General features: G+C 48.1%; 5 protein-coding genes across 5 annotated transcripts; all 5 read left to right on the top strand.

Annotated features, from left to right (window-relative positions):
* On the top strand, positions 1–3426 carry F5891DRAFT_1188654 (RNA helicase; the record flags this gene model as incomplete). Its single annotated transcript, XM_041367029.1, has 9 exons — positions 1–626; positions 684–1166; positions 1214–1276; positions 1324–1370; positions 1421–2387; positions 2442–2725; positions 2778–2896; positions 2945–3050; positions 3101–3426. The coding sequence occupies 9 exons, from the start codon at positions 1–3 to the stop codon at positions 3424–3426; spliced, it is 3021 nt and encodes a 1006-aa protein (XP_041225915.1).
* A 127-nt stretch (positions 3427–3553) lies between these two features.
* F5891DRAFT_1033640 (magnesium transporter NIPA-domain-containing protein) lies at positions 3554–5345 on the top strand. Its single transcript, XM_041361711.1, has 7 exons — positions 3554–3787; positions 3844–3934; positions 3990–4004; positions 4054–4129; positions 4178–4338; positions 4386–4677; positions 4726–5345. Exons 1-7 carry the CDS (start codon positions 3704–3706, stop codon positions 5285–5287), a joined length of 1281 nt encoding a protein of 426 aa, XP_041225914.1. The 5' UTR covers positions 3554–3703; the 3' UTR covers positions 5288–5345.
* Positions 5346–5454: 109 nt separating this feature from the next.
* On the top strand, positions 5455–8581 carry F5891DRAFT_952302 (peptidase M24, structural domain-containing protein; the record flags this gene model as incomplete). The annotated part of the gene is made up of 22 exons (XM_041375102.1): positions 5455–5680; positions 5737–5805; positions 5860–5941; positions 5994–6025; positions 6076–6107; positions 6160–6211; positions 6259–6405; positions 6452–6592; positions 6646–6821; positions 6874–6927; positions 6985–7184; positions 7232–7293; positions 7340–7395; positions 7444–7465; positions 7515–7555; positions 7612–7715; positions 7830–7881; positions 7969–8026; positions 8076–8102; positions 8153–8197; positions 8244–8365; positions 8420–8581. 22 exons carry the CDS (start codon positions 5455–5457, stop codon positions 8579–8581), a joined length of 1962 nt encoding a protein of 653 aa, XP_041225913.1.
* Positions 8582–9062: 481 nt separating this feature from the next.
* On the top strand, positions 9063–10889 carry F5891DRAFT_311494 (uncharacterized protein). Its single transcript, XM_041371301.1, has 5 exons — positions 9063–9540; positions 9588–9654; positions 9708–9992; positions 10043–10798; positions 10857–10889. The coding sequence occupies exons 1-4, from the start codon at positions 9152–9154 to the stop codon at positions 10514–10516; spliced, it is 1215 nt and encodes a 404-aa protein (XP_041225912.1). The 5' UTR covers positions 9063–9151; the 3' UTR covers positions 10517–10798; positions 10857–10889.
* F5891DRAFT_311521 (kinase-like domain-containing protein) lies at positions 10890–12104 on the top strand. Its single transcript, XM_041371302.1, has 5 exons — positions 10890–11143; positions 11199–11419; positions 11477–11825; positions 11875–12013; positions 12064–12104. Exons 2-4 carry the CDS (start codon positions 11260–11262, stop codon positions 11879–11881), a joined length of 516 nt encoding a protein of 171 aa, XP_041225911.1. The 5' UTR covers positions 10890–11143; positions 11199–11259; the 3' UTR covers positions 11882–12013; positions 12064–12104.
* The last annotated feature ends 1236 nt before the right edge of the window (positions 12105–13340 follow it).

Below are 13340 nucleotides of genomic sequence, written 5' to 3'. Positions count from 1 at the left end.
ATGGTCATAATTTGCCCACAGTTGGAAGCCCATGGAGCTTGCACCGATCCTCAGTGCACAGGATACCATGACGTCCACCTCTGCGAGTTATGTGGTATTTTATGCACGTCCACTAAGTGCTACGAAGAGCATTTAGCCAGTAAAAAACATCGCCGTAAATTGGCTGGCCATGATGGAAGCCAATACCAATGCACTATTTGTGACACTCTTGTTGTCGGTCGCAAGTCTTGGGATCAACACCTCCAAGGAAAACGACACCGCAGAAAAGCAGAGAAGAAAGGTGTACTCCCTGAGGTAGCTCCTGTTATTCCTGAGGCGTTCCCTGGCAAGGTATTCTGTGGTATCTGTGACAAACAGATCCCAGAAGGCTTGTGGCCTTCTCATCCTCGATCCCCCGGACATCGCAGGAAGGAGGGTTACACTGCGTTCAAAACTGCCCTCGAGGAAGCTGAAAAGGACAAACGTGGCATCGTTCTCTCGGAAGGATTAGATTTTGGGATTATGGAAAATGCTGATGCTGCGCGAGGGGCATTACGAACTTTGACAATAGAATCCACGGTGCCCTCATCGCGAGTTACCATTAAGACAGTATCTTTGTCCTCCTCGTTCGTGGGCAGGCAATCTCCGTGAGCTTTCTTCCTCATGTGTTGATTGATCGCCGAAGCTAATGATTTCGTCGGTAGGTTTGCTATTACAACCACTGCGGAAGGGGCAGTATTAGCATATCGTCGTCCGACTGCAATTGGTGTACGGTTTTCAACACCTCACTCTGGGCGCATGGATGATCGTCTCGAAATCATCTTCGAAGACGCAGCACTGCGTGTAACCTTCGTCATCGCTAGGCCACTGAAGGCCATTGTGGGCAGCCAAGCTGATTATGAGTTATTGAAACCAATTGCTCCCTTCCAACCTCGTCGGCAAACTCGTACGCAACCCGAGACGCAGGTGGTGTCGGGTGTCCCTCCAACTTCCAATAACATCATCCCGTATACTATCAAATTGCCTAAGGCGCAGATATCGGCGTCACTCTTAGCTGCATTATCGGAAATGTCATCTGGAAAGGCGCTGGACCACATTAGGAGAGTCTTCCTCCCGAAGGTCATCAATTCTTCAACGTATTCGCGCTACTTTAAGACACTGCTTTGGATAGAGGAGCACCGCATGGAGTGACTAGTTTTATATATTGGTTTATCTCTTCTCACGAGTTTTCAAGGCATGATTTGGAACGCTACGATATTCCTGATGCTCAGCTAGAACGTCACGGAGTGTATTATCAGTGAGCACACTGATATTTAGTAAGGGTTTGAGCTCATCGTGTTGTAGTTTGCCCGTTCCCGGGTTGGCGGAAAAACGCCCAAGTGTTTTGATTGGTCTGGATGTCCACTCATTTTTCTCTTGCTGTCATTCATCGTGCTCTCAGGGGATCGTTTTCTTGTCCAAAAACATGGGGCTGTCGAAGGCCATTGGTATGAAGGCCATGTCCATTTTGTTCGACAGGCGTCCGTCGGGTTACGATTCGACAAGTCATTTCGTGGCTGGTCTCAGCAACAGCGGTATACCGTACGATTCAAGCTCAACCGCATTCCTATGCGCCGTCAACACCAGGCGCTGGACACCGCATTCGCATCCGATAAGTTTTTGTTCCCTCGAAAGGCCCACATTTTACCGCTTGCCCCTCGTCCTGGCGTAGGCCCTATTAAGCCATTTAATGCATTGATTGCTACGAACCCGCCTCAGCTTCAAGCTGTCACATCTATCCTTCTGCAGCAACGGGGTTCAGCGCCGTTTGCCATTTTTGGTCCCCCGGGTACTGGCAAGACTATAACAATGGTGGAAGCCATGAAACAGCTGCTCAAGCATAAACCAAATACACGTATTCTTGCCACCGCACCCAGCAACTCTGCTGCTGACATCATTGCATCCCGCCTCGCGTCCACCCTCGGAGCTGACGAACTTTTCAGACTTTATGCACCTTCAAGGCCCTTCGACCTAGTCCCAGATGAGTTGCAGCCCTACACATACAAAAAGAGACTGGAAGGCGAAGACAAGAGCTGCTTCTCTGTCCCACCCATCCCAACTCTTAAGGATTTCAAAGTTATCGTGTGCACATGTGTCTCCGCATCTATCACGTACGGTATTGGCATCCCCCGCGGACATTTCACGCATATTTTCGTTGATGAAGCTGGTCAAGCGACTGAACCTGAAGTGATGATCGGGATCAAAACGATGTCCGACAATACGACGAACATTGTCTTGGCAGGAGATCCGAAGCAGTTAGGACCTATCGTTCGATCTAACACTGCAAGGCAGCTTGGGCTGGAGAAAAGCTACCTCGAACGTCTAATGTCGATGGATGCATACGAAGCTCAAAGTGGTCATGGCCTGAGGTGATGGCTCTTGAATTTCTTCCGAATTCCTCCAGGTTACTAATCTACGAGCAGCGTCGTCAAGCTCGTGAAAAACTTCCGGTCACATCCCGCGATCTTGAAGTTTCCCAATGAGCGATTCTACATGAATGATCTCGAGTCCTGTGGCAATAAGAACATCATACGCGCTTTCGAAGGCTGGACAAAGCTGCCTTCAAAGAAATTTCCGATTATCTTCCACTCAATATCCGGAAAGGATGATCGCGAGGCTTTGTCACCCTCGTTTTTCAACATTGATGAAGTTACTCAAGTTCGCAAATATATTCAACTCCTCCGAGATGATCGACAGGTCAGAGTGGGTAAGTGAATAGACGCACTCGGTGTCGTTCACAATTTACAACGATGTTATAGCTCACAATGAGATTGGCGTGATCGCTCCCTACCACGCTCAATGTGTTAAAATTCGCAAGATGCTCAGTGGCGTGGCTGACGAGGTCAAAGTCGGCAGTGTAGAAGAGTTCCAGGGTCAGGTAAGCAAATCCAAAGTGTGCGTCGTTCTGTGGCCCATCAGTTACTAGGAGCGACGAGTCATTATCATATCGACGGTCAGGAGTAGCCGAGATTTCGTTGAGTTTGATCTCAAGCACACCCTGGGCTTCGTTGCGAACCCGAGGCGCTTCAATGGTTAGTGGACCGTCGTTTTGGGGTAAAAATGATACTCATATCACTACCAGTTGCTGTGACTCGAGCACAGGCTCTGCTGATTGTGGTCGGAGACCCAAACGTCTTGTCCTTAGATCCCCTTTGGCGGTCGTTCCTGAACTATGTCCACTTGAACGGCGGGTGGGCTGGTCCTGGTCCGACATGGGACACGACAGAGACAGTAGATGAGAGTGGCGAATATGATCAACATATTCGAGCGGCTGCAATGACGGATATGAATCTGCTTGCTCGGAGGATTGAGGGGGTGGTGTCGGAGAGTGTGCAGACTGGCACGACCAATGAAGATGATGACGACCACGATGCAAACTTTGACAAGCCGTGGAGGGAACTGGAGTAGGCTTACTTACTGTAGTTATTATGTACAATGTTCCTTGTATTTGCCTTGTAAGGCTGTATTGCTCGCTGTGCTTAGTACTTACTGCATAGATTTTGCTATGAACTGTCTCACGCTGACGGCGGGCGGTGTTAGCACTGCAGCATTTGTCCAAATTGGGTATATACTACGAGCTCGTCGTAAGACTTGACTTCAAATTCCTCAACTCTTTTTTTGTGCAGCTAGTTAGGACCGCGTCTCCTCTCTTTCGCTTGCACGGTTCACGTTCTTCTGTCACATTATGGTCGAGGACAAGTACATCGGATTGGCTCTGGCAGTCTCCAGCTCGTTAGCCATCGGAACAAGCTTCATCATTACAAAGAAGGTTCCACATGTTGAGCTTTGTTGAATTCTCCGGAAACTGAGTTGTCTTGGATGCAGGGACTTACTGATGCAGGAGCACGAAATACATCAGCCTCCGAAGACTATGCTTACCTCCGGAATCCAATATGGTGGGCTGGGATTTCAACTTGTGAGTCTCACCAATCGAACCGTCGAAATGTCACTTCATCTGAACGATTGTATAGTGGTGCTTGGAGAAAGTGATACTCATTTCTTACCCCTTTGTACATCTGATAATGAAGTCCGTAGTCGCAAATTTCGCTGCCTACACTTTTGCTCCCCCAATATTGGTGACGCCATTAGGTGCACTTAGTGTGTTAATCGGGTAAGCATGCTATCGGCGTTAGAACCTCATCAACTGATGCTTATCAAGTGCTATACTGGCATCCTTCCTACTCAACGAGGAGCTCGGGCATCTAGGGCGGACGGGATGTGCCCTGTGCCTTATCGGTTCTTTGATCATTGTTCTCCATGCACCACCAGACAAGGAAGTTCAGACCGTGGACGAGATTTTACAATATGCTATACAGCCTGGTGGGTCATAATCTTCTCAAACCGTTGTAACACTGACTGGTTTGCAGGATTCATGCTGTATTGTTTCACGGTTTTCGTATTCTCGCTTGTCATGATATATGGTGTTGCCCCACGCTACGGGCGTTCCAATCCTCTTGTTTACATATCTATATGCTCCTTAGTTGGTTCCGTGTCTGTCATGGCCATCAAGGGCTTTGGTGTAGCCGTCAAGCTCACATTTGGTGGGAACAACCAGTTCACCCATCCAAGTACATATGCGTTCGGCATAGTAGTCGTTGGGTGCATTGTTGTGCAGATGAACTTCTTCAATAAAGCATTGGACACATTCTCTACCAATGTGTACGTCCGTTCGCACATCTCTTCAATGGAATGTTCACCACTCTACAGTGTAAATCCCATGTATTACGTCGGATTTTCTACGGCAACGATAGTGTCGTCCCTTATCCTGTTTCAAGGATTTAACACGACGGACGGCACAAATACCGTTACGCTCATCGCTGGGTTCATTGTCACTTTCCTCGGCGTTCACCTCTTGAATCTTTCACGAAAATCTGATCCTCCAAGCATGCCCAACGGTCACACCGCCCTGGAAAGCGGTCTCATGAATCCCCGCATCAGCCTCCAGGGTCGCATGTCTCTTGATGGGTGGGGTGGATTATCTGAAGTACAACCAGACGGCGCCCTGCAGTCCTCTGGCCACGGCCGTCGTTCGTCACTCTATCGCGCACAAAGCACCGCATTGTTCAACGCCTTCGAGGAGGAGGAGACAGCTGATAACATGCCGCTATCTCAGTTGCGGGAGAGTCAAGAAGAGTACGAGTATGATAGTGATGTAGATGAACGGACTCGATTGCATTCAGAGCATCGGATACAATCCAGTGTCTCTCGAAGTCATAGCAATTCTCCTGCACTGCAGGGCAGTGCACGGAACTCTCCTCGACCCTCATGAAACTAACATAGTTATACCCTCTTAACGGACTACTATAATAGATCTCATTTTCTTGTCTGACTGAGTGTTTGAGTGAACCAAACAGGCGGCGGTCCGTATCCGCCGTCGGTCCACTGAGATGTGAGAACAAGTTCCTGGTTCAGGTGCTCCAAGATCTTGTAGAATACATGTGGTCCCGATGTAGTCTCTGGGCCTTGCGTGCGCATAGCCATCGATATCTCTTGACCCCCGTATTTGCTTATACTGTCCGATTCTCCTCTGGTACAACAGCGACCATGGGCGCAATCAAGACTCGCACTGTCAACACTACCGAGCGGCTAGCGAAGCTTCGAGAGTTGTTGAAGAAGCCAAAGAACAACGTCAAGGCTTTCATTGTTCCTAGCGAGGACCAGCGTAGGCACACACAACATTTCCAGCAGAAGTATTGCTGAATCACCCTTGCTCCGAAGATTTTAGCGAGTATCCTGCACACTCGGATGAGCGTAGGGCATTTATTTCAGGTTTCAACGGTTCAGCCGGTGAGAAGATGCCATCATTTCGGATTGGTGATATCTGATATGAGAGTCATTTAGGGTGCGCTGTCATCACCCTCAGGGATGCTTTCCTCTTCACGGATGGGAGATACTTTCTGCAAGCTTCCCAGCAGCTTGACAGGTACTGTCTTGATCATTTGATTCTATTCCTTCCTCACAAGAAACGTTCTTAGCAACTGGAAGCTTATGAAACAGGGCTTGCCAGGTATGGTACTTCGTCCATCATGTTCATGTCTTTTGACTTACTTGAGGAAGATGTACCCACATGGCAGGAATTTCTCTCCAAAGTCAATCCTTTCTGTCTTTCTGGGACCCTACGCTGATCGAATACCATGGCAGCACCTCGAGCAAGGGACCCGGATTGGCATCGATCCTACGTTGATTTCAGCTGGTACGGGTGTTACCACTTCTCCTCGTTATTGAGCTAACCGATAGCAGCGGATGCTGAAAGTCTCAAGAAATCTCTTGAACCTAGGGGATCTGTGCTTGTATCCCTTCAGCAAAACCCTGTCGATGTCGTATGGGGTAAGGATCGACCCCCGTGTCCTCACAATAGTGTTTTCCCTTTGGACGTCAAATACGCCGGTCAGCATGACAATGACGGTGCATATGTTGAGACTGACGTTTTGAGCAGGAGAGACGTCTCAGAGCAAACTCCAGCGTTTACGGGAGGAGATAACGAAGAAAAAAGCTGTTGCCGCAGTCGTTACGCTTCTCGACGAGGTCGCGTGGCTTTTTAACCTTCGTGGCACAGATATTGATTTCAATCCTGGTAATTGCAGACCACTCTCATACTCATTTAGTATCTCAAGAAACGTTCTCTAGTCTTCTTCGCGTATGCTGTCGTGACCCCAACGGAGGCCATACTTTTTATGAACGACGCTCAGGACCAGCACAGTATCAAGGAGTTTTTGGGTTCTGATGTTGAGATCCGTCCATATGAGTCTTTCATCCCTTCTTTGAGGCAGCTCACTGCGACCCTTGGAGCTAACAAAGACAAAGTGAGTCATCGAATGCATGCGTACAATCACTTTTGATTTTTGTTCCCTTTAGCCCATGTTATTGGGTGATAAGACTAGTCTAGCTGTGGTTGAAGCAATCGGACAAGTACGCACTTCGTAATAGTCCGTGATGATCGCTAACTGCGTTCCCGACTGAATACAGGAGAATGCCGTTCTCATTCCGTCACCAGTGGCTACTATGAAGGCAATAAAGAATGAGACGGAGATCGAGGGCTTCCGAAATTGTCACATCCGCGATGGCGCTGCCCTAATCCGTTACTTCGCTTGGTTGGAGGAACAACTCAATAGCGGCGTTGAGCTGAACGAAAGCCAAGCCGCAGCTAAGCTCGAAGAATTCAGATCGTCAGTATGGACAGAATTTTATATTGCTGTAGCTCACCTCCTAGTAGTGAGCTGGACTTGTTCCGTGGACTGTCATTCACGACAATCTCGTCTACTGGACCTAATGCTGGTGCGCAAACTCAAGTGAGACAAAACACACACTCATCATTGCACAGCTGTGATACATTATTCACCGGACCCGGATGACTGCGCGATCGTCAAGAAGGATCAGGTATGTTGTCCAGATCGACGTGAACCATGCTCATACAGAGAATATTAGATATATTTATGTGATTCTGGAGGTGGGTCTTTCTGTTCACAATGATTCATCTTTTACGAGACCATCATCAGGACAATATCTTGACGGAACGACTGACGTGACTCGGACCTTGGTGAGCAAATTTGCCGGTGGTGATGAGAAGGGTTTTATCTCAAGCCTTCCTCACAGCATTTTGGCACCCCTACTAATGAGGAGAAACGAGCTTTCACACGTGTTTTGCAAGGTCATATTTCAATCGACACTGCTGTTTTCCCAAACGGCACGTCAGGTGCGTTTGGTCCATTTCCCTTCGGCTTAGCCTGACGATATATCGTTTAGGTTACATTATGTGAATAATTTGCTTCTGGCACCATCAGACCAAATTGTTCATGTTGATTTCACCTCAGTGATTCATTTGCAAGACGAGCTCTATGGCAAGAGGGATGGGGTAAGAGATTCGTTGTTGGGCCTTATTTCAATGTCCTAATCGAATTTACAGATTACAGGTGATTCCTCATCGCTCAGAGTCATTATACTTTCATGAAGCCTGAATATAGACATGGGACTGGCCATGGTGTTGGTCACTTCCTGAACGTTCACGAAGGTAAGTCAGACTCCTTTTAGATAGCAGGGGATGTTGACATGCTGTAAAGGCCCGCACGGCATTGGCACCCGCATAGGTTTGCTTCTTACTGCACTTCTTAGTCTTCCTGCTAACCCACACCTCCAGCGTACAACAGCACCTCCTTGAAAGTGGGCATGACTGTTTCGAATGGTGAGTGGACTGAGTAATGCAAGGAACAAGCCAACATTCGCGTTAGAACCGGGCTATTACGCCGACGGACGCTACGGGATCCGCATTGAAAATGTTGTTATCGTCCGGGAGGCTGAGACTCCAAATAATTTTGGGAATGGGTATCTTTGTTTCGAACATGTAACGATGGTGAGCGTCTTCGCATGAAAGGGGTCGCGTCTCGATAAGCTGACGCTGAAGCAGTGTCCTATCCAAACGAAGCTGATTGATTTCTCAATTCTGACCGCGCAGGAAAAGGAGTGGCTAAACTCGTATCATGCGGAGACGCTGGAGAAGGTAGGACCTTTGCTCCGTAACGACCCGCGCGCTCTTGAGTGGCTAGAAAGAGAGTGCTCTCCTGTATAGAAGATGATCCTTTTAGATGCGGTCGTTTAATGTGAAAGCACCTCGAAGAAAAAATTTGTACATTAGCGCTTCCAGGAACTTGAAGGCCAAACCCAGTCGGGACTTATCAATCTTTACACTTATTGGAACACCATGAGATGGACGAGCAGGAACCATTTTTTCATATCCACTCATTATGGGACTACCGATGTCCCGTTCGGGTCTCTGGAGTCAGGCAGGAATCTGTGATTATATAAGCCAGGCTGGTCCCGATGCTTCAACGGAAGTTCCCGGGCCGCCATCGGTATCATTGACTCAACTTTTTACCCATATGAAATGCCTCACAATTTTGTTGTCGCAGAATTTATGCCCCAACGTTCGGCTCGTTGGACCTCCGGCTATGGGATCTTAAAAGCCACTTCCCTGGCAACTCGTCCTTTCTAGCGCTGCGGATCTCGCGCACTGACATAGGTTTCATAATATTTCGTGGAATGATGGAGATTTTCTGTTTGTTATATCACCTCAGAAGCCAAGCGGGTGAATGAGGGGTGCTACTTCACTCTTGGATCGTCACTGGACGAAGGCAGGAAGATGTTGCATGTTGAGCCCCCCTTACATCCAGAAGGGGGCACTCTCTACGTCCATACATTTCCAAATCTTCTAGAGGACATTGAATACGAGCGGCCAGCCTCTGTGGCTCACCTCCCGCATCAACTTGAAGAATCTAGTTATCTCACCTTCTGTCGTGCGGTCTTGGATGACTATGACAGAATGCTGCAAGAAAAATACACAAATGAGGAACGGTCATCTGGTGGTAGCGAACCGGTGGGGGACGAATGGGATATGTGGAATACCCAGCAACAGACGGAAGGGGCGCCCCAAAAGAATGGTTATGTTTTCGAATATTTGGAATCACAGAGTTTCGACCTGTCTGCTGTCGAACCACCGTCCATTTATCAAGATTTACTTCTGTATAACCAGTACGTTGCCTCTGATTAGTGCATTTTGTTGCCCTTACTCGTTCCAGACTTACTGCAGACTACTCGTGGATGGGTGTAACTGTTGCTGTGAACTGGACTGTGAAGTTGAGAAACGTAGGTCGCTAATATATTGCCCGCAACTTCTAACGGAAAATTCACTTTCGTAGTTTGATCGTGCGCACGAGACTCGATGGAGCAGCCTCCTTTTCCCGGATTCTTCGTTTAGTGGGAATGTGCCAACCTTCGACGGAAATATCAAGGAACATGCTCTAATACTCTGGTTGATGAAGATCCCCTTTGACGGTGACCCCCCTATAAGCTCACCATCACCCGATGATTGGGACTCAGATGATGGGCCATATATCAAGCTCGACCTCGTCCCAAAGTCCATGTCTCCGGTGTCGGCTCCATCCACTAGAGTTATCGCCTTTGACCTCTTTGGTACTATCTTAGTGAGTTTTCATGTCAGTCTCACGCATGTGAATTGCTCACACACAATCAGGATCGTGATGGCGCCATAAATGATGCTATGCGGCTGCTGTCGCCAACGCATCCCGACAGACACCTACTGTCTGAATTGTATCTCGAGTGCGAACTTATGAGACACAGAGACAACTCTGATGCACCATATACCTCCATCGTGCGGCAAGCTCTGGAGGATGTCTGCGTGTTTCTGGAAGTGCCGCTAAACGAAGTCGTACTCTACAAAGCTGTCCAGGCTGTACTGCAACCTAGTTTATATGCCGATGCAGAAGCAGCTGTAGGGACGCCCCTGGATCAGGGTTATGCGCTGCTCGGTCTTCCGATCCCGGACGCAAGGTCTTTTTTACCTCTGCCACTTCCATTTGGCCTCAATGTCGATAACGAACCTGCTCCTCTTTCGAATTCATTCAGTCAAAACCATTCCATTTTGCAGGCCTCTTGGAGCGCTGTCGCTCAGCATGTAGTACTGCCGAAAAAAGCCAGGTTCTGGTAGTGACATCTAGTTGTTACCAAGTGATGGAACCGGCAAGCATGGCAGGTTTCCCAACTGTTCTTGTTAGACGTCCTGGAGACCTGGGATCAGGAGTCAACCTCAGGACAAGTCGCCCTACCCTGTTGATAGACAGATTGCAAGCTCTACCCGTAAAGCTGCAAAACACCTCACTTATCCATTGCCCTTCACCGCCTCAAATGCAACCTTATATTGGCTGTACAATGCCATTGCGTGTCCGTGGCATGTATCAGATGACAAAGTTGCTTGGAACGGGAAGCTCTGGTATGTTGGTATGCATACCGCTTTGTTTCACACTTACTGATGGGCTGTGACCTTGCAGGACACGTTACTAGTGCTTTCCACATCCTCACAGGCACAGAAGTTGCACTCAAATCTGGGACTGCATTGGAAGATGCACCAGACAAGCCTTGCGTAGTGCGTTATGAAGCTATGGTGTATAGCCTCCTGCGCGGTCACCCAGGCATACCATCATGCAAATGGAGTGGCCTGGATCGAGGATCATATTTCTAGACTCTGGAACATCTAGGTGCGAATCTCGAACAGCTCCGCAGACTGTCCAGGGGCAAACTTTCTTGGAAGACCGTAGTCATGCTTAGAGTCCAAATGGTAAGTGTGTCAAACACTTGCGCTGATTTGATATTGATTTCTGTCAGTTGAACAGAGTTGAATTTGCCCACTCGCGTGGAATCATACTACGGGACATCAAGCCTGAGAATTTCGTGATGGGTATTGGGGAAAAGTCTCACTTTGTCTATCTATTGGACTTTGGTTTGGCGAAGCTTTATGTCAACCCATCCACGGGAGCACATATACCATATCGTGAAGGTCGCGTTCCATTAGGGACCATGCCATATTCAAGCTACAATGTGCATTTCGGACGAGGTTCGGGAACATCATTTTTATTCTTATTCTTGCTTGTGGCTGATGAGCAAGGAGCAGAACAAGGACGGCGAGACGATCTTGAAGCATTGGGCAATGTCTTACTATATCTCTTGCACGGCCGTCTTCCATGGGAAGACATCTACGCACCCAACAAAGAGGCCAATTTGCGTCGAATGGCAGATATGAAAGCTGGGTCTGCAGCATTTCGTGACCTGCTCACACGTTCTCCTGCTGAGTTCACAACCTACTTTGATCACTGCCGCAGTTTGAAGTTCGAAGAGAAGCCAAACTATGGGTTGTTGAGACAATTGTTTAGCCAGATAATGGAGAGGGAAGGGTTGACAGGAAATACAAGGTTCGACCCACTGGATGAAAGTTCTGACAAAGGTACACTGGTACCCAAAGAGTATAAGTTAGATGTCCGGTTCACGGGGGGAGATTTGACCACACTACAGGTCATGATATCTCGCTTTATTTGGAAGAGGAAGATACTGTCAGGCGTAACGGAGAAAGGTGTTAGTCCTGCATCGATGGCTAAACTCTTGAATTCTGCTGTGGTTGACTGACTCAACTCGCTGGCTGGTAACATCATAGGTTTGCTTCATACTGCACTTCTTAGCCTTCCTGCTAACCCACACCTCCAGCGTACAACAGCACCTTGAAAGTGGGCATGACTGTTTTGAATGGTGAGTGGACTGAGTTACGAGTAATGCAAGGAACGAGCCAACATTTGCGTCAGAACCGGGCTACTACGCTGATGGATGCTACGGGATTCGTATTGAAAACGTTGTTATCGTCCGGGAGGCTGAGACTCCAAATAATTTTGGGAATGGGTATCTTTGTTTCGAACATGTAACGATGGTGAGCGTCTTCACATGAACGGGATCGCGTCTCGATAAGCTAACTCTAAAGTAGTGTCCTATCCAAACGAAGCTGATCGATTTCTCAATTCTGACCGCGCAGGAAAAGGAGTGGCTCGACTCGTATCATGCGGAGACGCTGGAGAAGGTAGGACTTTCGCTCCGTAACGACCCGCGCGCTCTTGAGTGGCTAGAAAGAGAGTGCTCTCCTGTGTAGAAGATGATCCTTTTAGATGCAGTCGTTTAATCTGACAGCACCTCCAAGAAAATTTTTGTACATTAGCGCTTTCACGGACTTGAGAAGGCCAAACCCAGTCAGGACTTATCAATCAATACACTTGTTGGAACACCATGAGATGGACGAGCAGGAACCATTGTTTCATATTTACTTTTTTCCGTTGAGAGATAAAATCCATGCATAGAACATTACTAGCTAGTCTAATGGGACTCGTGGCATCTCTGGAGCCACGAATGCCCTGGTGCTCCGAGTTGGCCGAACCATTTATGTCGTTATGTAATACATATGTGAACTACATCTCTCTCACAAACTCAGTACTCTTTCCAGCAATCAATTGAGGTCTAAGGGCTGATTTCGAGTCTATGGCTGTAGACAGGAGCTCCGGACCTAAAAAATTCGTCAGCTGCCAATCCACCAAGTCCTGCTCGAAGCTAAGCAGCGCGCGAGGTGCAGAAAAAAGTTGGCGAGATGATCCTGAATCATCGAGCAGCATCCTATTATAAGTATCTCCTGCATGGCTGTCTGCCACTGTGGCAAGCATCTACGCATCAAGCAAAGAAGCCGAACTGCTCCGATGGGAAAGCTGAAAGCTGGTCCAGCACTCCGTGACCCGCTCGTGCGCTCTCTTGTGAATCCACGACGTACTTCGATCATCGCTGTGGTTTGAACTTTGAAGAAGAGCCGAACTGCATAGTGACATTATCCATCCGGATAATGGACAAAGAAGGGTTGATAATCTGGAGATTCCATGTTGATTGGGTAAATGGAAGTTCCGGCAAAGGTACACTGGTACCTGATCATGAGGAGTATAATTTAAATGAGT

The sequence above is a fragment of the Suillus fuscotomentosus genome (genome assembly GCF_016647785.1).
Source record: "Suillus fuscotomentosus strain FC203 chromosome Unknown F5891scaffold_27, whole genome shotgun sequence".
NCBI classification, from domain to species: Eukaryota; Fungi; Basidiomycota; class Agaricomycetes; order Boletales; family Suillaceae; genus Suillus; species Suillus fuscotomentosus.
Note: the sequence above shows the minus strand (reverse complement) of the source record. Positions and strands in the feature narration are given on the sequence as shown.